Here is a 27,112-nt window from a genome sequence, read left to right as displayed (position 1 = left end):
GGGCAGATGTATATATATTTTGCATAAGTCACTTTGTATTCTCTTTTGTTTCCAGTTGCCTGACAAATTGAGGAGTGTTTTGAGGTTTCCTATACTTTTATTCCCTGAAATGTACGAGAAACGAGAAAAATTGAGTAATGTTGCAGTTATTGGAAATTTAATGGAACATTTGCATTTAATAATTAGACTCAATTTAACATGTTTTATTTCACTTATGCGTTAATGATATTTACACGTATGGACCTATATTTACATTTAAGAGTTTAATTACAATTTCCGCGTTATAAAAATTAAACATCTATTAAATGAATGTAATTGAATTCTGAAATATTATGAATCATGCAATTAAGGGTAACATTTTAATTAACAAATATGCCTGCGAAGAGGAGCAATTTATGGATAATTTGGGAGTGATAAAAATTAAGCGCAGCTGCTGATGATATTGGGGAAAATGAATTGGATGGAGGAGGCCCGTCCAGTTTTTCCGTATTCGATCCTAAGGTTGACATAACTAAAGTGAAGCTAAACTCAAGCGAAAACTCACCATTTTTATTTTTGCCTGTATTGTCCTTCGTTTCATGACTGAAATCGTTCGGGCCGCCTGCCCCCTTGACCTCCTTTTGTACACCTGAAAGACCACTGCTGAACGTTTGGTATCGGATTAAAAGCTCTCTTACTTTTTGACGTCCCCGCAACGCTGTGTGAGGTCGAGACTCTCGTCGAAGGTTTGAGGGTCGAAGGCGAAGAAACTTCTTCAACAAACCCCTTTGGTTTTATCAGGAAGGGAAATTTTTGCCTCAAAACTTACCGTACAATTTGATGCTCCCATCAGTCTCCCCTAAAGAGTTCTTCGCCACGCATTTATAAATGCCAAAATCCGCTTTACCCACATTCCGAATGGTCAACTTCATGTGCACTCGGTACGTGTTGTCCACGAAGATTGGTTCGTATTTGGTCCCTGAATTAAACGAAATCCTGTCTATTATAACAACCTAACGACCCACGTCATCATGCCTCAGCGAAGGGATTTCAATTTTAAACTTTCCTAGCATGCAAGACATTAAAAAGCAAACTGTTATCGTAATCTCTAAGAAAGTCGATATTATATCGTTTAATGAGATTGCACTAAGCATCCGGAACACTCTGCGCCTGCATTATAGAATCCTAACCGAGGCTGTCGTTAGGTTTTATCTCTTCTATTACCCCTTGAGCATCACTATCGATAAACTGGCTTAAGAAAATACCTTGTGATATAATCCTGCCATCATCTCTAGTCCAGAAGTTAATGGATTTTGGAAACGCTTCAGAATGACATTCCAGGGTAACTTGCTGGTCCTCTTCCGCCCCAACTAGCTGATTTTGGACCCATATCATCGGTGGAACTAGAGAGAAACAGCTCTGATATATGCATGTAGCGAATTTTCATAATAAAGTCATTTGTTAAGGTTTTAATTTATTCCAGGGGAATGAAGCGGTATTACTGATAAAACTGTAGAGAAACCGTATTTGAATCGCAAATTAGAATCCACTTGATAAAATTGAGATTAGTGTTAATGTTCCAGGGAGCAGTGGCCCATTAACGGGACTGGAAAATTCAAATGAATACCATACAGTTCAGCTAATAATTTTTCATTCCAAGACGTGTGAAAATAATTTATTTACATAAGTCTTGCATTTATTTTGAGCGCATATACGCAGGAAAAGTTGTAGATTGCAGAAAATGTGAGGTGGGGAAATCAATAAGGAGGAAAAACAACACAAGTTAATTCAGAATCTTTCTATGAAGTCGCGAAATGCGTCAATAGGGACTGATTTAAAATAGTTGAAAGAAAAAATCCAGAGGAGCACAAAGAATGTCAATTAAAGCTACAAAAAATCATGTAACGACATCTCAAAAGGCTTGTGAGAACTTCAAAGAACTGAACGGACGAAGACGAATAGCTGGGGCGAGCTTTTGGAAGCTGAGTACCTGCCTATGTCCTAAGAGTGACGTCAAAGTGATGTGATTAATACAGGTCACATAGACGTCATTCATTGGCATATACTTGGCCGTGAGGCTCCTTTGTGAGCCTTTTTGTCGACTGCACGTGTAAGACACACTGCAAACATATTCCATAAAAAACGTCTCTATAAGTACGTCGATAGAACATGTAAAGAGCATGCATATGCATTTTTTATGTTATCTAGGATGAATCCTTTCTTATAAAAGAACTTTTTCTCTCTGGTGATAAATTTTTGCACTCCGGTCCGTATTATTTATTCTCCTGCTTATCCCCAAAAACTCCGGAATGATCTTTGGGTCACACTCAGCTGTTGAGTTAACATTGATGTATCGTCTCCGTATCACCATTTTTTAGTTAAACTGTGCAAAATAAAATTAGAGTTTTTCCTGGGCATGTGAATATGAAACAGGTGAACAAAACGTGATACCCGCTAGCCCATGATCCTTAAACAAACCAACAGGCCACTTTATTCGCCTGTAATTCGGACTGGAAACGCGAGCTACATTACGCTCTATATGCGCCGGTGCTACTTAGATCCCGCCATGATCATTAGATTCATCAGATCAACATTACCAAGAAGGAAGAAGTAACTGCACTCAAATCGGACCGGAAGCGTGCGTTGCGTTATGCTCTATTTGCGCCAACGCTGCTCCGATTTAACCTCATGCTCTCCCTAATGCGCAGTAAGAACTTTCTGACCCCCTAATGCACTGTAAAGTGGTGAACGGGGCCTGCTTTCAAGAATTGCTAAACAGAGCTTCGGTAGAAACAGAATTTATTGCGATATTATCCTCCTGTCATCAATACAATTACAAAGGAAGAAATCTAAGGGATTCAAGTCTGGCGACCTTGTCGGCCACTATTAAGAAAGTTTAGTTAAATAAAATTTGGAATAATAAAATAAAAAACGCAGTAAGCGAAAAATCCTTAATGAAAAGAAAAGGTGACTACTCAAAATATGAAATGCGACTCTTAAAGAAGCTATCAAAAGAGAGACCCAGTTAACTATTATTTATTCACTTTGTCTGATTCCTCACAGAGTGAAAGTTGCTAAAATCATAAAGGTAAGCAACATAGTCGCTATTGAGAACGTTAAAATTCATTATGGCTTCCATTTTTACAGCAAAGGAAATGTATTTTAATGCCCCCAAGGCTTCTTGTGGCTGGAGTGGAAAGGGCTCGTAAACTGACGTAAAAGAACGGCCTTAAAGGAGACCCTCCTTGTAATCTCTTTGATTTATTAAGTAGGTTAATAAACATAATGTGGCAACTTACAGTGAACGATCAGCATAATTCTTTTGCTGACTGAGGGCGGTACGCCGTTTGAAGCTATACACAAGTATGGGCCCATTTGAAGCCTGTTCACTTTGCTAATGTTGAATGCTGGCCCTTCGAGGAATGAGGCTGCAAACCGTAAAAGAATTTTCAACGATAACAAAAGTGTGTTAGAAATACTTACCATCAAAGTCTTGTCCAGTGCTCAAAAGCTCTCCACCCTCTCTTCTCCATGTGATGAGTGGCTGTGGAGACCCAGTGGCGGCACACTGTAAGCTCACATTCGAACCTTCACGCACCACCATGTCAGTACTCGTAGGATAATCCAGAATATCGGGAGGAACTGAAATTTCACATGTATTTACAAACTTAATTAAAACGGAAAACTAAAATTTAGCCCACCAACTACATTAAGATACCCCACTTGGCTCTTCATGGGGTCAGTGTTGATTTGACACATATACCAGCCCTTATCAGCACTCATGACATCACGTATATGCAGATACCAGTTACGATGCTCGGTATGAGTAACAGCAATGCGGTGATTCTTCGTGATAACGTGGCTTTGGATGGTCAGTATGGTTTGTGTGTCCACCCGAAGCCAGGCGACCTGAAATGCATAAGGTCCGTATATCGCCGAAATGGAAGGGCCAATTTAGAGGGCCGTTTACTCGCTTTAACGGGAAATATATTCGGTCTTAAATTCTTTTAATGAATGCCCTTGAGGACCGTTCTTAAAGCTGTTTTCTCGGAGTTTACGTACTCTCGCAGGTGAGATATTGCACTTTTATGCTTTAGTCTTATATTATGGAAAGAATGTAGGTCCCTATCGTAAAAACTATTATTGCCGGGTATAAGCACAGGTTATTACTTATGAAATTTGAGTGCGGAGAGCTTAATTTGACTGTAAAACTCTTAACTCGTCAAGGTTTGTATTATCTAGGGCGTTGGAGGTCAACGAAAAATTTTTGTATTTGAACCGGTTCAAAAAGGAGATACGATCAAAATATCCAAATTTATTCAAAAGAGCGTCCGAGGTAGAGAGATAAAAATTTATAAAAATGATTTTTCGACAAGCGACAAAACAGGAAACGAAAATGAAAAAATAAAGAGCAAAAAATTGCTAATCTCTGGAAACCTTCCATTACTGTATTTGGTAAAGCACAACTCTTTTCTCTTTGCTCAAGTAGAGCACTCTAACCGAATATTATATCAGAATATGCAAGATTTGCATGGATTGCTTTTGCAAGTTATAAGTTACCGTATGCAAGGATTTTAGATCCATTTTGCGATTGAAATGTATGCTACGCTACTACTTCCTTTTGTGGTAAATTTACGTTAACTTTGAATAATGTCATGAAAATTTAGGCATTTGATTCCTTTTAAACCCTAAATGTAACAGCAAAGTTTTGAGAAGCATTTAAGGTATTTTACAGAAATTAGTTTAGACAAAGCTCAACATTGCTTTTACAATTTAAAGTATGTTATGCCGCTGCTTTTCCATATGAGGAATAATACATTTAAGTCCCAGTTACATAAAGTAAATTTGGTAATTTGGATGCTGGAGAACCAAACGATGTAGGATAAAAGGTGATAGAATGAAAGGCTGTAAAACCGAAGGCTGTTGAATCGAAAGCTGTAGAGCTAAAGGCTGTGGAACCAAACCAATATATTCTAATCATTTAAGGTATTTTCGAGAAATTACCACACGTTATAGTTATATGTAACGTTTACGTTTAAAACTGAGTTACACTGCTGCATTTTTAAGTAAGTTAAATTACATTTATGTCTCAGCTATGCTATCAAAATTAAATAACCTGAAGGTGTTTAAATCAGGACCACACAAGCTAATCTTTTTCTAATAATTTTAGAAGTTCATCTACACCCATGATTTACATGCGTTTTTCAATCAAAAACCGAATTAAGCTATTGTATTTCTGCTTTGGAGGTCTCAAAGGTTGATGTCTAGTTAATCAAACAAATTTTATCATTTGGAGGGAGAGTGCCATCTGACATTTTTTTGCGGAACTTACGATCGAAAATTAGGAAAAAAAATTGAAAATAATGTAAATTTTCGGTTGAAAAGTATGTTACTCCGTTACTGTTATACTTAAAAGATAGTACGTTTAAGTTTCAGCTATATCAAGAAAATGTGGTAATTTGGAGATTTCAAACCCAGAGATACCAGGTCTGTAAATATGAAACCGGAATTTACCTCCAAATATCCCTAGTGGTGAATATAGGTACTACCTTATCATATTATTAGGATACTATATCTCTTATTTACATCTGAGAATGATTTTCAAATCATAACAATACAGGTTTAATACTGCAGTACAGTTTACAATAGCTTTGAGTATGTCGAATTTTGTGCCTACAAATTACGATTTACGGACAGCATTGATTTTCTGTTACCACTTGAAAAAAACGACTGCAGATTCACATCGCATGCTTGTTGAAGCTTACGGTGAACATGCCCTTGGAAAATCACAGTGCTATGAGCGGTTTAAAAAATTCAAAAGTGGCAATTTTGACGTCAATAACGAAGAGCGTGGAAAACCACCGAAAAAGTTTGAAGACGGCGAGTTGCAAGCTTTGTTAGATGAGAACGATACTCAAACGCAACAACAATTAGCGAACCAATTAAATGTGACACGAGAAGCCATTTCCATTCGTTTGAAAGCTATGGGAAAATTCAGAAGATAGGAAAATGGGTTCCACATGGACTCAATGAAAGACAGCAAGAAAATCGAAAAACCACTTGCCAATTGTTGCTTACCAGGTATAACAGAAAGTCATTTCTTCATCGAATTGTGACTGGTGACGAAAAATGGATCTATTTTGAGAATCTCAAACGTAAAAAATCATGGGTAACTCCAGGCGAACCATCAGCATCGTCAGCAAGACCAAATCGATATGGACGGAAAACAATGCTGTGTGTTTGGTGGGATCAAAAAAGCGTAATTTATTATGAGCTGCTAAAACCTGGAGAAACAGTTAATACTGAACGTTACCGACAACAAATGATGGACTTGCATCGAGCTTTGCGTGAAAGACGACCAGAATATCAAGAACGGCAACACAAGGTGATATTGCTTCACGATAATGCACCATCACACACTGCAAAACTGGTGAAGGAAACGATTGGGACGTTTCATTGGGAAGTACTATCGCATGCGGCTTATTCACCCGACTTAGCACCATCCGATTATCACTTATTTGCATCGATGGGACACGCTCTTGCAGAACAGCACTTCACCTCTTACGGAACAGTTCAAAAATGGCTCGATGAACGGTTTGCCTCAAAAGAGCAACAGTTCTTTTGGCGTGGCATCCACAAATTGCCAGAGAGATGGGAAAAATGTATATGGAACGATGGGAAATATTTCGAATAAAATCTTTTTTATAATTATTGCGTAGCTAAGATATACTTTTTATTAAAAGATTCCGGTTTCATATTTACAGACCTGGTATATCAGTGAAGCTTACCGGAACATTTAGAGAATTATCCGTAAATTATTGTATTCCAAAATTTTACAGGAGTAAAACGTGTAACACCACCGTTTTTTGCACATAGTAGTAATTCAGGTTTAAATTATTTCACGGTGGCAAAATTTTGCCATAAAATAGAGGTGTATCAATTAAGTTCTCTAAACGATGAAATAGATTTTGGTAAATTGCTGTAGCGGAATCTGTGGATAAATCTTAGGGTTTAAAATGTTTTATGCTGCTTTTTAAATGAAATATTCGCTTTATATCTCAGTTAAATCATGAATTTTTATGGATGATATGGATTCCTTGGATATTTTCAGATTGATCGTAGGGAATTTTATAACCGAAATTCTCACTCACCTTGAAAACGGAGAGATTGTCAACTTTGCATTCGAACACGGCCTCTCGCCCTACAGCCACGGTAACATTCGCTAGAGGGGCAGTAAAGTTGGGGTTTTCTGAAAAAAAAAACAAAGTGAGATGATTAAAATTTGCATGATTTAAATTTGAAAGAGACAATGAAGGTTAATAATGAAATTTATTCTCCAGATTGCCTCTGGTAGTTGTCTCATCAAGGCTTCATTCATTATAAATCAAATCTTCCCTTATTCAATAAAGCTGCATAGAATGGTTCTCATTCGTCATAAAAATATTCAATCACATATAATTCCTGATAAAAAAAAACCACATTTTCCGCACTACTTTTTTCACCCAAACAAAGGAATATATTTGATGTTTAATTTAATTTTGAATGCTGAAATCAATTAAATCCCAACTAAAAAGCATTACTCAAACAACCCTCCGCCAACGGCTGTTTTGCCATGTAATAAAAACCGAATGAATTGTAAATCCTCGTTGTTCCCTATATTCTTCCATACACAATTTTTCACATTGTCTGTATTGACAAAACGAACATTGTTTGAAATCGTACTTCTGGTGTACATAAAAACATTAATAAATATATTGTTTCCCACCAGAGATTTATAACTTTTCGTGTTCGTGTTTATCCAATAAATGAATAATAACAATGAAGACCTTAAAATATTAGGAGTCGGTAATATTCATAATTCACTTTATGGTAAAGAAATAAGTGGTTTTCCTGGGCTTGCCCACCTCAAAAGCTTTTTGCATCCGGCCCTTTGTCGAACCTTAATCTGGCCGATTCCCCGGGGATACCTAAAAGCCAGAAGAGAGATGTGACACCTCCCAACTTTAAATCTTTGCACTCTATTGATGTGGCGAGGAGGAAAATCTCGTCAAATTACCGGAGCTCTCGAACCGACCCGTCTAAAAGGAATTGCAAATATGTGGACCCAAGAAAACAAACCACATTTTTCTTTTGATTTAAGAGTGACGAGAATGCCATCACGTTCAAGGGGATTACATTGAGGACATTGGAGGTGCCACGATAAACCTGCATCGATTGTGTCGAATGACAGTGTCCAGGAATAACAATCGTCTTCATTTTTTCGCTTTTTTAAAAATTTTTCCGACCTTGAGAATCCACGAAAAAGAGCGAATGAAACGAAAATAAACGTTGAGCTAAAACGCATCAAAGCCGAATGTTTAAAGTGCCTGAAACAACAAATAATGAACAACCCACGTTAGAGTCATACAATATATTCGCAATCACCTCGGTCATGCACTGAAATAAAAAGCTATAAAATAATTGAAAAATAACCTGACCGAGGCCCACCACTATCTATGACAAAATCTTAATCACTTTCCGAACGGTTTACCAACTCGATGTGTCTCGATGGAAATCGTTTAATCTTCAGAGCTTCAATGGCCCCTAAACGTGCTAATTCTCGCCCTTATTGGCACATGTTGCCCTGCGATACGACAACCCTTTGATAGGCGTGTACTTAATTGATTTGCATAAAGGCATGTAATGAACAATGATAAACAGACAAAGAGAACTCGTCTTTGAAGGCTGATAATGGACTTTTTGGTGCTCCAAGGTAATTTAGAGTGAAGTGGCAATTGAGTTTCGATGAAACACCTGTGAGTGAGAGTTTGAGTGTCATTTATGGACGTGTATAATGTGGAGTGAAAAATCAAGAAGGGCGCTTTAAAGGGATCCTGAGTAATTTCTTAAAATGTGATTAAATTAAAAAATAAAATTATATAAATTGCAATAAAAAACAAAATAAATCATAGACGACATACAGTTTATTGACTAAATAAATCATTTTATTCATTTACAAGAGTGCACTTTTCCCCTGCTAACTGTAAAAAGCACCTTTATCGTGTTGAATGACTGTAAAGTAGTTTTCTCGCCTTTTTTCTAGCAGCCGTTGAACAACAGGTTAATACTGGCACGTATATGGCTCATTATTTACCTAGCGGGCTAATGGGCGGCAATGTCGTCATCATCCCTTGCTGTTTTATTTATGGTGGCCACAGAAATGAAAGTCAAGTGAAACATTACCGTTGATATCATGATCCAAGAATCGTCTTTTGGTGCTCGGATTTAATTTACCTTTAGTTTAGGTAAGTTTATTGCTATTTTTATTTGATTTTTCACTGTCGCTTATTTCGGATTTAAACGTGATAATAATATTCTTCACGACCATGGTACGTAATACGTTGATACGTTATATGGACAGCACCGGGTTATTATATAAGTTATTACTGACACGATGGCATTTAAAAAAATAAATTTGTTTGAAATCGGCACTAATACTATCGCGTGACAACAAAACGTGGTTTAAATATTTAATATAATTTAGATGGGGATTGTCCATTTTATTTACAGCTAATGGCTTGTTTGTTAATTATGCTGATGCACTTTTCATAGTAATAGGAATGTTTTAAAATAATTTCACTGTTTACTATTTTATGATGTAGATGTAATGATTATTGGAGTAAAAGATTCGCCAAAGGAAACTGAGAACTTATTTTAAAAGTTTCGACATAAGAAAGACCCTAAAAATTGTATACGCCATAATTTGCATCATCTCTTTATTACCCCCTGTGTGTCTAGCGTTTCGTGAATTGCAGTGCCGCAAGTATGAACATTAACACCTGCTCTTTTCTCCAGAAATTCCTTTATTGGCCGACAAAATCCTCTGACGACACAATTTATTACCGATCGACAATACTGTTAAAGTTGAAATCTTTTATTAATGAACTTGAGAGTAATAGAGAGAGAGAATAACAATTGTCTACAAATGCTCTCTTTTCACGAAGGTAAGGTTTACATCACTTTTCAAAGATTGCACAAAGGTCCTTTGAGATCCAAAATCGAAGAATCAACGTTAACTTGAAATTGGTACCGCTTTGGGCGGTACTAAGACTTTTTTATATTATTCACATTCTCGCGCCATGTAAAAGGTGCCATTAGTGGATTCGAGATCATTTTAGTTCAGCAACTTCTGATCATCATTTATTAGAAATTATTCGGAATTTTCAGCACTATGATATGAAGGATTCAAAATATTTTGTCTTCGATCCTAGAGATTCGTAAAGAACTGCGAATTTTCTGGGGCCAACATTGATTTTTTAAATTTAATTAATTGATTTATTTTATTAATTTAATTTTGATGTTTATTTTCTGCCACTATCAGTTTAGCAGCTTCTTATCCATGACCAGGAAGATTATTCCATTGCGAGATCACATATTTTTATCCGAATTAAATGAGAACTATTCATTATCGATTAGTACTTCTTTGAAACCTTCTGGCTTTTGACGTAACCCGTAAGCGTTGCCATTTATTATACCCTTGAGCTTTCTGTCTTGCAACGGTTTTTGCCCATTGTCCATCAACTTATGTAACCGTCAAGGAAGGTGTGAAACAGGACCAGAAAACCTGTGTGTATTACGAGAAAATGCAGGCATCGACTCATAAATATATGAATATTTAAAGGAATGTTTCGCTTCTATGAGGAATTTGCAAATCAGGGCTATCATCAAATGAAACAAAGCGAAATAAAAAAATTCGCCATAATTACAAATTCCATCTGCTCTGTTCTATGTTTTGACAGATTCCAGCAGGCGTATGTGGAATATATTTGGAATTTTTTTCAAATTTCTACTTCCACATGTTCGAGATGTGCAGAGTGAAATGTGGTGAAACGTCCACATTCGGGCCATGAAAAGGGAAACTTCAAAGTCATTCAAAAACTCTACCAGTATGGGGGCTACAGGGAGTCTGGCAATAGCTAATTTTCTGAACTATATGTCAGTACGTTGGAATGGAATTTTTTCGAGCCCCTCGTGACCCTCGGCGGGCGAAAACGGGCTTAAAATTGGGTCAATTTTCAAGTCGAAATTTTCAACCCCGATTTGCATTCCTTAAACGGCCACCCTCGGGTAATTGCTAAATACGACGAGCGAGAATCTGTCCGGCCGATGCCCTTTTTGATGCTACCAGACGGGCTTCCTGTATCTCTGAATAAGGGAAATATTTCACCCCGTCGTGAGCTTCGTACTCGTAAAAATCTAAACTTTGACACTATATAATTTTTTTTTTTTTTAACGGAAAAACTAAAAATTTACACTTTGGCACGGCACTGCTCCAGTCTTCTTTTCCCTACTTACCTTATACGAAGCGTACTAGAAAACCCAAACATTTCTTTTCTTCAAGCAATCTTCAGCTCCCAATTGTCTACGAACCCCTTACAACCGCAAAGCACAAAACTACCCAAAGTCACATCATAAAAAGCACATATCACATCATATTGCAGATAAACATTCCTGAAATCACGCAACAGGTATGAGGAATTCCGTGAACAAACATAAAATTAAATAAAAACAAAAATAAATGAAAACACAAACAAGAAGTCCAGTGTATAATAATATATATAAACTGATAAACTTGGAAATTTTCCTTAATATTCCACTACAAAAGAGCCTGGAACTGTGCAAAGAATCATTTGAATCTCATGTGTTCATATGAATCCAGAAATATAGAGGACTCTAGTAGTAGGAAAGGAATAATTGAAAAAAAAAGAAGGAAAGGCAGAGGAAAATAACAAAATCAAAGAAAGTCATAGACATTTATTGTAGTTTTTTTAATACTTACAATCTTTTTCAGCAGTAAGGAACTTAACCAACTTAAAATGCGAAAAGGATCCAATAAATTGTCATTTTCGAAGTTCAGGTAAACTTGTCCAGCAACTACTGGTGGGCTTTCTTCCTCATCACCTACATTGGAAGGGAGTAGAATCTTGAAAAAACTGGAAGGGCAAAAAAGGAAGCCACGAAACTACAACACCTTCCATGAAACGGTTAAATTGAAATTTGACTCTAAATGTGAAATTCCAGTGAAAGTTACATTCCGTGGTGATCTTGGTGAACTTACCAAAGCCTCAATCATAGAAGAGATAGTGCAAAGCCTGAGAATAAACTAATCGTCACTGGCTCATTTTCTTGACTGGGAAAATTTGCTAAAGGTGAACGATGATGATTATGGATGGCAAAGTGAGCAAAGCTCAAAACCATTTCGGGAATATTCAACCCCTTTAGGAACAATTCCTGACCTGAATTCAGTTGTGTCTGGCGAAATCTGCTATAGAAATGCATGTACATGCAAATTTTCGCGAACAAAATTATATTATCAACATAACTACTTCTTTGATCCCTCGTACTCATATTGTTCCATTATTGCGTCGGGGGAGACCTTCAAACTTTCCGCACCAATGAGTGATGCAAATTGTCTTATTTCATCATCGCTCAAGACTTCACCCATGCTAACGTTAACACTTATAACAAAAAGCACGATGTTTTAGCAAATTTACCATGTTACCGTTATTGCCTAGTAGCATAAACGGTAAATCACAGTTTGCCTTTATTGCGGAACTTTTATTCCCCACACACAATCTGCCCAGATCGCTATCGCTATTTACTGCTCTACGCTAAGTTTACGTTAATTACATATACGCCCATGAAGCAATAACAATATTTTCTTAATGTAGGAAAGGGAAATGTGCATTAGTGAATTCTTGCGTGTTTATTTTCTTGTGTAGGCACACGATCGATGAAGTCATTAGGCATGCATTGATAACACCCATTATCATGAAAGTTCGTGCTTATATCAGGGTGGATAATATGCTTGATGCAGAGAGTTTTTATTGTAAGCAAGGTATCGGAGGATTGTTTTAAAAGTTCTCTCCGTTCTTAGTTTAGACTTAGCACCCCTAATTCTATGAAAATTGATGCTATAATCCCAAGGCTTCCAAAGCCGGATATCCATATTGCCCTGATTTGCATATTAACTAACCCAATTTATAGCTCAGCATTTTGCATTTATTGCGGAAACAATACAATTAGCATTGTGAGATTGTTATTAAAATAAATTCGAATGTGCAAATGATGATGGATTGATGCATAATTTTATTATAATATTCTCTGGATATCGATATACCCGAAATCGTCACATTTCGGTCCCGAAACCGCATCCAACTATAGGTATATGCATTACCATACAAAAGGCCTTTACTTGTTTCGCCGCTACCTCAATAAACTTGAACAAAGAGAAATGGAAAATGCCATTCTTGTGTGTCTTATTACAGCTGAACAATCCTTTTTCGTGGAGAGTATGTCAGGCAAGAGTGGTTATATAAAGATATTGATGGGACACATAGCAGCACCTGCATCTGGAACTTATAGCATATATGCGGAGCCTTTCGGATCCAATAGGATCCAAAACTTCTTATTGACTATTGAGTTTTCAGTTTCTTCCACTCGATACCTTAAGTTAGAATACAACATGTCATAAATTCCACTTACTTTAAATTTATGATCTTCACTTGTTGGAATCCCTGGAAAGTTTATTTCCAGTGCTCGAAATTCGTTAATCAAAAGTCTAAAAGGCAGGAAACTCCCTGGCATACCTGAATACATCCATTTGTCAGAGATCATCTCTCGTCTGTTTATCTCCACGAGGAAAGTCGTGCCTATGATGCAAGAATCTTTCCGTAGGATTTTAAATGGATCATTTCTAGTGACTCAGCTGACGAGTAAAAGGATTCAAGGTGAATATAAAAGAGTTCTCTTAAAAGCGATATTTTCCTCCTAAGCAATATTCCAAATGGCTTTCGGACATAGCTATAATTCTTCGGTTTTTTTTTTAATGTTTGATAGGGCAGCTGAAGTACATGTAAATTATTTTGCGATGGGTTTGGGATCGGCTATGCGGGTTTCACAGTACACAGAGCTAATTTGTAATGGGTGAGTTATGGAGACTTCGGAAGTTCAGAAAGAGATAAATTGTGAAGAATTGTTGCAGTTTCGCTACAGACTTCTAGTTATTGTTGAGGAATAGTTAATCTCTGTCACAGATATCTACACCGCACGAATCGAGAAGTAGTTTAAACTGCACATTATTAAACCCTATAATGCATTTTCCATGGCTGACCGTCCCCGTTGACCTTACACCTTTAAGGGAGCACGGTAAATTTTCGCACTGTGGCCAACCCTTTGTAATTGCAGGTATTCGCTGAGATGTCGGTCGACAGCCGTCTGGCCACGTCGACTGTCATCATATACAGCTTAGCTTCTTATAATGACTATGTGGCTATGTTTTCAGATTTAGTTATATAAATGTGCAGTATCTGAAGTGTTGTGTCACACAATGTCAATAAACGTTTTTGCTCCTGGTTAAATGACCCTAGATGTCCAATGACTAAAAGCTTTCCCTGATAAAATAATTAACTAATAAATACATTATGAAGTTTCTCATGATTCGATCCTCATACAGTTAATTCTTAGGACAGTTTCGAGATGAAAATGTCTTACACATACATACATGCTTTTTGAAGAAAATTAAGCCTTTTAGACCTTATGAATTTGTTTGTCATAATGTGCGATAAAAAAATTTAAATGGACACTCGTATGCCACTGGACGCCGCGGAGGTTTGAAAAAAAATTTCGAATTTTTATTTGACGTTTATTTAACGCAAAATCACTTTTAAGTGCATTTTTATTGAAAACCACATCACGCAATTGAAAATTATAAGCCTTACAAAATTTACCTGTAAACTTCTAAATTAATCGCAAATCAATCCCAACGATGCTACGAGAGATTACAACCTGCAACATAGTTAATATACATCAACGGTGCATGATCGGTCTCGGCCCCACAATCAGACGCTCATAACCACCCCAGGGGCGTTTTGAATGGTGCATGTGTTAACATAAAACAGTCATCCGTGATATTAAACATATAACAGAATTGCATGATGTGCCATTAATTTTTTAGTAAATTGATTATAAAATAAAATGTGTTTAACACAAAATTAGTAACTTATCATTTAAAATGACCTCCGGCTACCAGAATTCATTTTCTAGCAATTCCCTCATCCACAATGTCGCTAAGTGAAGAGTTTCGTGGATGCCCTTTACAAGTGTAACAGAAGCAAAGAAATAAAAGATTTGACCATTTATTTATAAGCAATTTTCAACTTGAAATTGATTATGGAACTCACCCTTAGTTTATGTAGTAAATTGAAGTAACCGAGTATCCTGTATAAACAGAGTGTCCCAGATTTTATGATCAGGACTTCACGAATAGCTAGAAAATGGAATTTTAAAGCAGACTAGTCTTACAAACACAGATCCAATTCCTTTTGTTTTTAACTTACAGGATTAAAACAAGGGTCGATGGATTCCAGCAGGGTCTTTAGGAACAGAAAAGAAGAGAAAATAAAGCTGGAAAGGGGGTTTATTCTGACCAAGTCAAGGTGCAATTGAAGGTCTATTTTGACCTATGGGAAGATCTACAATCCAGCGATGCTCAATCAATGTTATATAAGACCTGGTTCGAACACTAAGGGCTAGTCGACCGCAACTACGTACAAACAATAGTAGTTGATGGAGGCAGTGGGGCTGGCAGTAAGAATACTTTCAAAATTACACTAATTTTTTTCTGAATTTTAAAAATCATTGTAAACAATACTTCCATGATAGCTGTGATCTGTATGATATCTGGATTAGTCATGTTTACAGATTAAATGCTATTGCATCATGGGAAAGTTGCATTTGAATATAAAAAACAAAAATCGAGCTTACGGCGAACCGGTGGCAGATGCGAAAAAATATCTAGGGACCCATTGATCTATAATTGAATGATCTGTCTTACGATAATGCTCATTTTATTTTTCATCAATATTATTTTTTAATGTATTAATAGTACTCAAACCTATCTCTCCACCACTGGGGAAACGTCCTTCAATATTTTTAGTTCTTGTGTCAATTTTTTTCATATGATGAGCCGACCCTAATACATGCTTTTTTAGCTATTTCCAATTTCCTGCTTGGAAAGCCTGAGTTACCGCGTGTATTATATTTATTGTTTAATGGAGCATTAATCAATTTTCTTAAATCATTAATCAATCGCAGTATAATCTCTAATTGATTAAAGGGTAGTCTGGAAATGTGCTGCTTTTCCCAATCTCACTTAAAAAAATAAAAAATAAAAAACTTCTCAAAAATCCAACCCGGAAGAATCTCCATTTCTCTGGTAATTCAACTATAATATAGTTTCCAGTCGATGACGACCCAGCATTGGATAAATTCGTTTGTTTATTGTGCATTAATAGCTATCAAAATGGTTCGTTGGAAATTGTTATTAAACAATGGATGGCGGATCTGTTTGTACAATAATTAAATATAATTTATCTCGTGTGCGTTATTAAAATAAATAGTTCATTAGGTTTTGTTCCACTGTCAGGAAAATTCATTTAGTCTTCAGAGGAATGCTACATTACTCAGCACGTGCTTCGTGTTATGCATCCCGGAGTTTTTAATAAACTTGTAATAATAATTATTTAAAATTTCTTCCATGAAATTGATTGCTGGAAAATGGCAAATAACAGGTAAAATTTGACTGGTGCCAGGATACGAAGGATTTATTGCAGGAAGATTTTTCCAACAAGTTCTTTTTAAGTCATCTCGCTTCTTCCATTTTTACCTGCGCCTATTAAGTCAACAGCAGCACGAGTCCTCAATGGCGAAATGTCCGAGAAGCATAGAACCAGATTCACGACAAACAGTCCGCGTGGTCTTAAGGCCATGGTGGTAAGAGACGCGTCGAGACGCCCGCTGCATGTCGACTGGATGCTTTTGGCAGTTTGGAAACTCTGGACCGCCGGCATGTTTGAATTTTGCGGCTGCGTCGTCGAACTGACCTACAGCAATGTGGGGGAGATTTTACAATGCCTGATTTCGAGGCCCGCGTTATACGTAAACGCTATATTTTTAATAAAGAGGATTGTGGAAGATGATTTCCATAAGATCGGCTATAAAATAAGGTGGACATATCTATAAGGGTAATGAATAAGGAAACCTAAAACAGTGTGATTATCCTTGAAGTAAAGACGATTTACAATAAATGTGCAGGTGAGTGGTTAGTGAAGAGATATTTTTGAATAACCCAAGAGAAACCAAATATTTTTTCTCAGTGAAAAAAAAAACAAAATAAATACCCAATTCTTTAGATCCTGACGTAGGAAAAGGGACAATAAAAATTTGGGTTTTGAAGATTTTCGGATAGGTCAGACTAAGGAGGTACGTAGATATACGACTCATCGGTATAACAGAGACGGAAAGGGTTCTGCAGTTATAAGTATATATATTCATCTTCACATTTTCTTGAATCAACCTCACCGGGCCCACCAAAAGTTGAATCAACTTTTACTATTGAATTTCGATTTAAACTGAAAAGTTGAATTAGAACAAATTTCTAATAACTCATGAAAAAATGACAGGAGAACGTGGATGTTCTTGACAGTTTTAAAAACAAATTTCTATAAATTTTCATGGAAAATGAAAGAAGTAAATCCGAAAGTAAAATAACTCAAACGAAGGCTTTTCGGTTATTTAACTGGGTTACTGACCTGAACTATAATTTATTATAAGTGTAGAGATTCGCAGACCCGTAGTCACAAATCCTATGAGTACAACGGTAATACAATTACGTTCTATTGACGCATTTTGACCAATCAAAGCTCTGCAGACTGGATCAAAGCTCTCTTACAGAATGAATTTTCTATGACAAATACATGCTCTGTTGTACTACCGTCTTCCCTCAACATAAAATCTGAAGCAGAAATAAAGAAAGTAAACCCAACATGAACCAGCCGAAATTTACCTAAAATCGGTGGTATTTGGACGACCTTCTTTGTATTTGGAACTTGTTCTGAAGCCTTATTAATTGAAGAAAAATTCAGGAACAGATTCGGTCCGAATAAACTCACGGGAAAAAGAAGTGTTTTCTTAATTTGATCACAAACAGTTCAAATCATCCATAAATATTATTAATGTTTTTTTTCTTTTTTCCTTTGTTTTCTAATAGTTTCAAACTCAACTAAATCATACGACAAACAGAAAACAGAAACAAAACTGTATTATGCCACCGGAGAACTAGGATTTTTTAGAGATTGCTAAAATAATATTTGAACCAATTTCAAAAGAATTAAAGACAGAAAAAGCGCAGACATTGCTTATTTGCCTTTGAAACATCGTCGGCTAGGTATGAAGAGAAAAAACAAAAAATAGCGTTAACTTGAATTTTACAATCAAAAAACGAGAAAATTCATCACGATTCTGGCATAAACACTTCACAAATTTTGAACAAAATGAATAATAAATAGAAAAGAAATATAACACAAATTAATTCTCTAAAAATTTATATTTTTCTCACTCCTGATAAGAAAATGTGACTCGTTTCGAATAGAAACAGTGAAAGTTGGCATCAAGTAGATTAAAAATTCATAAAACAAGGGCGAAGTTCTTCACTTTTTGGTCTCAAAACTTGCTGAAATCTGAAGAAAGTTGAAGGCTAATAACACCCCAATCTCAGGCAAGAAACGCTGCGTCAAAGACCCTGAATCAATTGAAATGAAGAGTAGTATTTTCTCGTCGTCTTACCCCTCGATCGCCACTACGTTTGAAAAGGAAAAATCCAAAGAGACAAATTTCAACTAATGCTCGTGGAAAATAGTGATCTCCACAGGCTTCTGAGATCGAATCTATCACTATCCAAGATAAATGACGCATGAATAGCTAAGTTCACTTAGCCTGAATTGGCCTGAAAGAAAAGCCATCTTTTCTAGACTGATTGAATTTTAAATTCGACTAAATCAGAGAACAAAGGAAATATAAGCTTGAGCTGGCTTTCTGTCCTCTATAATTCCTTGCAATTCTAAGCACTGATTAAATCGTATTTTCACATTAAGTAAAATACAATTTCAGTTGCGAACCTAACAATACCGTACCGTAAAATGTGCACCTCGCGAAAACTCCTGCAGAAACTGCTGATGGATCCTGATACAGCTACGAGTGAGTGAAAACAAGATAATAGCTCCAGTCTCAATGAAAAGAATTTATCATCCCTTTGAAGAGCCATTCAACTGGTATGAAAACAGATTTTTATTAATTTCCTCACAGGCCAAATACCTAATTAATTATTTACAGAAGAATGTCCTTCGACAGTGATTATCAGCTTTAAAATATTTTAATGGCTCCACTCAAGCTACCTTCTAATAGGTTCGGAAACTTAGACTCTCATGCAGAAAACTTCCATAACGAAGGGAAGATTTATTACGCTATTTCCACTAACTCCGCTCTTCGAGTTATTAAAAACCCACCTTGTCAGAAAGAATTTCGCTCTGTAATTGAATTCAGTTGCGGCCCTGCTCGTATTTTACTTAAACGGACTTAAAGCTGAGGCTGTTCGACTTTCATAAGTTTGATAAGGCCTTTTCGTACTTCGCTGCCAAGCAAAGCAAAAACACAAATTTGATTATGTTTTAGAGAATTCCTGTCCGGCATCGCTCTAAATGGAGCCTCGGAGATATCTCAAAATTCGTAATTTGCAGAGGGAAGTTCAATTATAAATTTCAAATTAGGATGCCGCCCTGAAGCACGGACCTGTGCATTAATGACGACCATAAATATTCCCTTATCGTTCGTAGTTACAACGGCAAAACCAATTAAAAACCCTCACTGCGTGCGGCGCAAAAATCAGCGACTAGTTGTAATGATTTTTCAGCGATCAGCTACCACTATTCTCAATTTTAGATTTAATCGCGAAATTAATTGGAACGTAATCAGAACTAACTTTGGCTGGAACTGGTGTGGCGAACAAGGAAAATTCGATATCGACGCTGATGGTTTTTAGGGGTGAGTTAGTGAATCCTGGCATGGTCGTCAAATTAATTTGGAACGTTCCTAAGTATAAATGACACAGAACCAACACGAGGGACCTACCATCCTAGAAGCATTCGATGGAATGACATGTAATTACAATACATTGTCAGGCTGGTACTTATCTCTGATGTAATCATTCATGAACGGGTTTTAAATAAGCATTTAGATGTTAATGTGGTAGATTTACCTCTCGAGGCTTGAATTTCATTCGGCTAAAGCGTGAAACCCGTGAATGTGGTTATAAGCTAAATAAGCCACGCCGTCGGAGTCAATATAAGCTTATAATAGAGGCCCGGAGGAATAGCGTAGACAAAGGGCCTTATCGTGTCGACTCGTAATATCCCTTGGAATGCTGCTCTGACAACCCTCAGCAAAGGAGACAATAGAATCAGCACGAGTGGAGAATCTCGATAACTGTGAAAATATTCTTATCTCCAGGTTATACCTATGGAGTTCAAATGCAAAGCGCCTTTGTAGATAACCAGGGCGGGCCCCGGGGATATTTTTGTTTCCAAATGACCCGAAAGGTGGGTAGGTAATTGAAGAGAGGGATGGGGAAAAATGCCCAACCCCACCCATCTAAATGAAATGAGTACCAGGAAGCTTAAAAAATACACATTTATACATAATATCAATACGTCTTTTTGAAAATTTCTTATCGAGGAATTTTCTCACACTAATCTTGACGTTGAACATAGTCTACCAATACGTGGAAGAGAAATTCTTTAATCACCCGATTTGCTATTTTAGCCATCAGGTATTTTACGGTTGTGGGGCTCACCCTGTGCCCCTTTTTTTTCTTTCTGAGAAGGAAATTTACCAATTAACTAAAGGAATAGATTATGGCTAACCTGAAGTAAACAGAAAAATGTCAAGATTTAAAAAAATTAAAATTCAAGTTTTTTAAGAGTTTTCAATTTTTTAAAGGTGAAACTTACTACAAAAATATCGGTTTTCCACAATTAGACTCTATTAGTGGACACGGCTAAAACATATAAAATTTTCGTAGAATCCTTAAAAGAATAGTGAGAAGAAAGAATACAAAGTGTCTCAGGGAAAAGTGGCCACCAGGAATATTTTTTCTCTGGTTTGTTAAAAAAAAAAAAAGTAAAACACGGCAAATTCGATCGAAAGGGATACATCATTTGGTAAAAAAAAATCGAAACGTCATCCCTCAACTCCTGAGAACAACCCCTTTGAAATTTTCAAATAGGAAGACAGTGTGTGTCAACATCGTTTAAAAGGTAATTTTATTCTCTACATGATCAGGCTTTTATTTCTCATTTTTGTACATCGATCTTGTAGAAGTTAACCAAAAACGAAATAACAGGATTTGCACCATGAATGACATTGTAATGAATGCTGACAGTGTACAGTTAGACTCAAATTATCTCCACGTCCTAAATGTATCAATAACAAAGACATTTTTAACATTCCATTCAAAATTGAGAAATTAAAATTTTTTGAGAGAAACAATTTATTGATGTTTTCCTCTGCATTTAGAGGTTTTAGTTCTTTGTGGCAAGACATCAATACGTCGGTATTATAGAAGTTAAACAAAGACCAAAAATTTTATTTTAACCATTTTTACTGATATTTTATTTATTTTATCGAAAGAAATATTGAAAGTGACCTCCATTGACTTCCAAGCACATGCACAGGTGATCCTCAAAAAGTTGTCGCACATTATCTAATATTTCTGGTGTTATTCACCTGCACTCATCGACAACTCGGGCACGTAACTCCTTGAGGGAATCAGATTGTGTCTTACAGATTTTGGTCTTCCAAGATCCCCATAGAAAAAAATTCAGAGGACAAAGGTCAGGGGAGTTCATGGACCGCTCTATTGGACCTCTTCTGCTCATCATTCTTTCAGGGGAATTTCACCTAGAAATTGTCGGATACTCGGAGTGTACTATGGAGGTGCATCATCTTATTGAAAAATTTATTGTCGTCTTAATAAGCAGGGTTGTTATAGTATTTCAGTCATCCTGGGAAATATAGTTGTAGAAGTTCCATATAAAGTTCTCCATTTAAGTTTCCTGAAATAGAAAGAGGTCCAAAACAATGTGATCATCCGAAATCCCTACCCAAATGTTTAATTTTTGAGGTTGTTGAGCATGGCTCTCTTAGAACACGGATTTTTATTTCCTTTAAAATCTTGCGAACAGACATTTTTTAAACGTCGGATTCCTCAACAATCTTTCGTACAAACATTCAGTTGTCTATTGGAACATACCCCAGAACCGCAATTTGAACTTCATCACTTCTCATTGGGCGGTCAACTTTGTGTTTTTATTTTGGAGAAAATCAGTCTCATTGAATTTTATTATGAATTTAAATACATAAAGCAAACATACCATTTCCTTAGATTAATTTAAGTTGACGACACAAGCTGCCGTTCGTCCAGAACTCAGAAATATTGTTTTTGTAATACAGACTCACAATCTCTATTCTCTCTTGTAACGTGTAAATCATTTTAATTAAATTGAAAATTGAACGAACTGCAGAAGTGATATCTTGTCACGAAGAACTAAAACCATTAAGTATAGAGGCAAATATCAATAAATTATTTTTCTTAGAAAATTAGGGTTTATCAATTTTAAATGAAATGGCAAAAATGTCTTTGTTATTGATACATTTAGGACTTTGAAATAATTTGAGTCTAACTGTACATTGTCGGAATTCATTACAATATCATTTATGGTCCAAATCCTGTTATTTGATTTTTGGTTAACTTCTACAAGATCGACGTACAAAAATTAAAAATAAAAGCTTCAGCATGTAGAGAATAAAATTACTTTTCAAATGAAGTATAACCCAACTCCTCTTCCAATTTAAAACTTTCACAGGGGTGGCTCCCCAGGGGTAACGGAAGTGCATTCTGAAAACAATTTTTTCACCAATTTATATTCCCCTTCTTATCCAAATTTCCATTTTTTAGCGGTTTTTTAACAAACCACAGAAAAGATACTGAGGGTGAGCACTTTTCCCTGGGACACCCTGTATATCGATGTGAATTGAAAAATATAATGAAAATACTTCTCAATGTACAAAAAATGCCACTGGTAATCCAATCAAAAATTAGACATTGGAATCTGATCCGAAAATATCGATAAAGCTTTGGAGAAGATTTTTTTGCCAAACGGAAGCTTTCTGAGGAAAACTACATTAATGTAGATTGAAAAATATGTCGTAAGATGTCCAAGCTGTCGTTCATATCTATTAAATCCAAGCTCGGCTGAATCGCGTCGGTGTCCAGGGGATTCCACTCGGTGAAATAACATAGAAAAAGAAATCTCTTCTGATATATATATGATTTCTCCACTTAAAACCACCGTTGACAGATATTTCTTGCCAAAAAGTGTGCAAAAGAAACCTGAAAAAATATCGAAGGGATACTTGCATCTTAGTGGTCACGGAAAGCGAACCACCCTATACAATGAAGATTTTTAATTGAATCAATTTTACTTGTTTTTGGTACATAATGTTGTAAAAAAGTACTGTAATAAATACGTCTATCTATCATTTAAATCCATTTAATTTTCAATAGGCCCACATCTGCTCAATTCCTACGAACATAGGTAAGAATTTAATTTTCTACAGTACGCTCCACATACGATATTCTATATCAAGAAATGTTTTGAAACTTTATTCCTTCACCTTTGACCCAAACTATGTAGGATTTTCTATCTAAATTAATAGTGTTTGATTATTTGCACGATTCTTAAGAAATCTGAATTTGATTAAAAATTTTCCTGAATCCTCAAGTGATCTATAAAATTCACTTTTAGGACCTTTCTGATTTTTTTTAGCTCTTCATCTTTTTATGAATTTTCTTGGACATAGGAATTCAATTTTTTTCGTTGGAATTTTGAATTGGACATAAACTCAATTGATTTGAATTTCCTCGAATATTTGCCAGAAAACCAAAGAGTAGAGGGAGCGGATAGTGAATATGTTAACAAATTGTGCTGGCACAAGCAGGGGTAGCCTAAAAGGGGGGAAAAACGAAAATAGATTTCATCGATAGCCATCAATTTCAATTCATTAGCAGAAAATACTTCGATTTGTTGGAAATTCTATCTAGGGTCTTTATGGTAGCATTGCCATGGATACCTATGAAAGGAAGTGTTTGAGCAAGTAATTAAGATTACCTGGACAAAATATTGAAAATTTGAATAGTTTATTTTCAAAACATCAATATATTCCTCAGAAATTAAACAACAGATCACCTTACCCTTACCAATTCAGTCACAAAAAATTAATAGAATGCTCAGCAATCCAGGGGTATCCTAAAAGCTTGAAAAGTCCAAAGTAAGATCAGCTCAGTCACAAATATCCAGAGCTACAAAAAAGACGGCATAATCATCCAGATCCACCCCAGAACAATGATTTAGCTGGCCTATAGTTTTGATAAGGATGGAAATCTGAATAAAGAAGGTCTTTGAACCGATTTTCTTTTTGTCCTCATTGATATCTGTTACTGGTGAAGGAATTGGGAGGAAAGATGATAATCTCTTAGGGACTCGTCAATTTCATGTATCATCTAGAGAATATAAGGTACTTATTGAGAAAAGAATAAGTGAGGAGAGCATTGAATTAGTTAAGTTGCTTGACATTATTAAGTAAATGAAGTTGTTCCAGATTACTTTCTTTTATCATCTAGAAAAAGCTATTAGAGTAATTTTAATTTTGCTCAGTTTCTCCAGTAACTCCCTATTCTGTATTTGTTCCAGCGTTTGATCTATTAAGTTCTTGGAAGTTTCCACTTTCTGACATCAAATTATCTTAATCACATTCATTTTACACCAATATTCTGATCTTCGTCGTTTATAATCAATTCTTCACTTTGACGGTCCAAAGATTAATTCATAAACTTGTAAATCGGTAAAGGTGAGTCACAGTAGTGATTAATAGTATCGCCTTGTTTGAGGAAGATTCTTTGCAGGCAAAGAGGCAGCCATCGTGCTAAAGAAGCAATGAATCTGCAGCTGCTATTACAAACTTCAGCCCTTCTTTAATAATAACTTTCCCTTGCTTACACTACCAATTAGGCTCGGACTTTATTTCATAAAAGTTTGGTAGAGACATATTTCTATACTGCTAAAACCTGCGGTTACATTTATCGATCTTCACTTACCTTAATGACAGTAAAAGTACTTTCGCCCAAGAAGGCGAAGTTTCACCCCCCAAATTAACCCCACTTTCGCGACAACACACTTTTATCATTCAACACTTGGCTTGATCGTCCGCAAGAAATCAGCGCATGTATTTCCTCAACGCTTTGAGGTTGCTGAGCGCTGCTTTTGGCATCCACTTCAGTCGACATGCGGCACGTTGCTGGACTGTTGCTGGTTTCATGGCGGTCGCACGCAACTTTCTCGCAGTTTTGTTTACTTTCTCCTCTGTGCTTATCGCTGCGGTCGATTGTGTTGGTAAGTGCTTACCACTTTCTATTTTCTATGCTAATATTTGCCTGGTTTAGTTATTTTGGGCTTGCTTCCATCGAAGTTCGAAGGCGAATCAAGTTTGAAGCTGCCTGGAGGTTTTTGAATTAAAAATAAAACCCCAGTACTATTAGCTTCCAGATTGTAATTTTATAATGAAAGTGGGAATTCAATCCTTGTCAAATTTCACATTTCTGTCCATTGTTGCGTTAAGCCAATTAACGGAGAATTGTAACTAATTTGCACGGATGCAATTATGCATATTTCGAATATTTTTGAGAGCTTTGCGTTCGTGCAAACTACCTAAAAGTTATATATTATTTTCGCTGCAATTATTATAGTCTCCCCGGTAATAAATATCTTCATCCCTAGACAAATGACACAAATGGCGGGCTTTCGCGATGATGCTCAGATTGAAATTCCACACTGAACCAAGAATTGCACATCTCCATAATGGATGTCTACATTGTATAAATTTACTCGGGACGTCACGGCTAATGCATATCATTATTTACCGACCAAATACCGTACATTTCGCCGGATGTATTGAATGTGTCAAGTGTTATGTATTTCCTGTCGGATAAACAGGGCTGGACATGTTAAATGTTGTGTAAACTTTCGATGACGATGCGTCCTGCACATTGAGTTCATTTGGGATTAATTTATTTATTAGCCTTTAGAAATCCAATCATTCTCATGCAGCAGATTTGGCCTGATGTTACATTTTCCGTTGGGGGAAATTAGAATTTCGAAAGCAAGTCAAATTTATACATGATTTTTATTACTAAAAAGGAAGAAAGGAGTTGTTGGGTTAATCAAGATCCAAATCAAATTGAAAACCAGCCCTTATATTTCTGAAGTTGTCATCAAGTATGTTAGCATTCTCATCATTTTGTGGAAATGGTGAAAGTTTTTGTTTAAATCTGCCTCCCGTTAATAGAGATTCAACGACCCAAGAAATTCGATATTTTTCTGACATATTTCATTTGATTTGAAAATTGAACCACTTGAGAGTTAGACACTTGATCTGGTTTTTCCAAAGTTGAATCTAATTTCATTAAATCTGATTTCAATAACATTACCTCGGGTTATTTTGGACTGTTTTGGATTAGCTACTTCTTGTTTCATGGCTAATTTAATTATTTCTCAAATTTTTAAAAATATTCCTTAAAATATTTTTTAACTGACCATAAGGCTACTGTTTATCGAATTTTTTATATGAAAGCTCCCATAAAAAGTTCATTGTGTTTCAATGTTCAAAGGAACTTCCTGAAACTAAAAAATCCATTGACGGTAAAATCTTGTTAAGTCTGGGAGTGTGGGACTGGGGCGCTAAGAGTTGAGTATTAAATAAAACCCACTCGTTTTGTCACCCTGAGATACCCTCCTCCCTCCTTTCTTCGCAAAATATTCTAAATATCGCATAATTTTATAGATTTAAAAAAAAAATCACGAACAATTTTTTTTTCGAATATATCGCGGGAGTGGACAAAGGTACGTGTTGGAAAAACTCCAACATTAAGATCGCTCTCATGCAATGCCCTAACATCTGGGCAATAAATATGGTAAAGAGAGAAAGCAGAACCCAAAACTCGACATACTATTAGGTGCTAAACCATGGGTACCGCGCTAATCATCTTTCATCTGATTTACTTCCACCCTGATTTATGAAGTGCAAATCGTAAAATAGATAAAGGGCCGCAGTAAATTAGAACAGAATGTCGCAACAAACTCGCAAG

General features: G+C 36.1%; 2 protein-coding genes across 4 annotated transcripts in view; one reads left to right on the top strand and one right to left on the bottom strand.

Annotated features, from left to right (window-relative positions):
• Positions 1 to 206: 206 nt before the first annotated feature.
• LOC136340500 (neurotrimin-like) lies at positions 207 to 25,192 on the bottom strand. Of its 2 annotated transcripts, none has more exons than XM_066284647.1 (11): positions 25,067 to 25,192; positions 16,685 to 16,901; positions 7,131 to 7,228; positions 3,681 to 3,888; positions 3,463 to 3,621; positions 3,279 to 3,407; positions 1,245 to 1,382; positions 809 to 958; positions 678 to 752; positions 545 to 628; positions 207 to 496 (listed from the first exon to the last, which is right to left on the bottom strand). In XM_066284647.1, exons 2-11 carry the CDS (start codon positions 16,866 to 16,868, stop codon positions 360 to 362), a joined length of 1,362 nt encoding a protein of 453 aa, XP_066140744.1. In that variant the 5' UTR covers positions 16,869 to 16,901; positions 25,067 to 25,192; the 3' UTR covers positions 207 to 359. The 2 variants fall into 2 exon arrangements, with proteins under 2 accessions (XP_066140744.1, XP_066140745.1); XM_066284648.1 differs by having other exon boundaries at positions 678 to 749.
• The window catches only part of LOC136340502 (neurotrimin-like), a 35,262-nt gene continuing 33,238 nt past the window's right edge, over positions 25,089 to 27,112 (top strand). The window contains exon 1 of one of the 2 annotated variants that reach the window (XM_066284652.1): positions 25,089 to 25,361. In XM_066284652.1, the coding sequence (XP_066140749.1) occupies positions 25,193 to 25,361 (169 nt within the window). In that variant the 5' untranslated portion in view covers positions 25,089 to 25,192. The remainder of the gene's footprint in view (positions 25,362 to 27,112) is intronic. The other variant, XM_066284651.1, reaches the window with a different exon arrangement.

This window comes from Euwallacea fornicatus, chromosome 8 (genome assembly GCF_040115645.1).
Source record: "Euwallacea fornicatus isolate EFF26 chromosome 8, ASM4011564v1, whole genome shotgun sequence".
Taxonomy (NCBI): Eukaryota; Metazoa; Arthropoda; class Insecta; order Coleoptera; family Curculionidae; genus Euwallacea; species Euwallacea fornicatus.
This window is presented reverse-complemented; position numbering and strand designations above follow the sequence as displayed.

What these genes read in the sequence shown, in the direction of transcription:
- LOC136340500 (XM_066284647.1), bottom strand. Translation starts at nt 16,868, where the DNA reads ATGCCGGCGGTCCAGAGTTTCCAAACTGCCAAAAGCATCCAGTCGACA. An exon ending in ACAATCTCTCCGTTTTCAAG is followed by an intron (nt 3,889 to 7,130) that starts GTGAGTGAGAAT and finishes TATGCATTTCAG; the next exon opens with GTCGCCTGGCTTCGGGTGGA. An exon ending in TGGCAGGATTATATCACAAG is followed by an intron (nt 959 to 1,244) that starts GTATTTTCTTAA and finishes CGTTTAATTCAG; the next exon opens with GGACCAAATACGAACCAATC.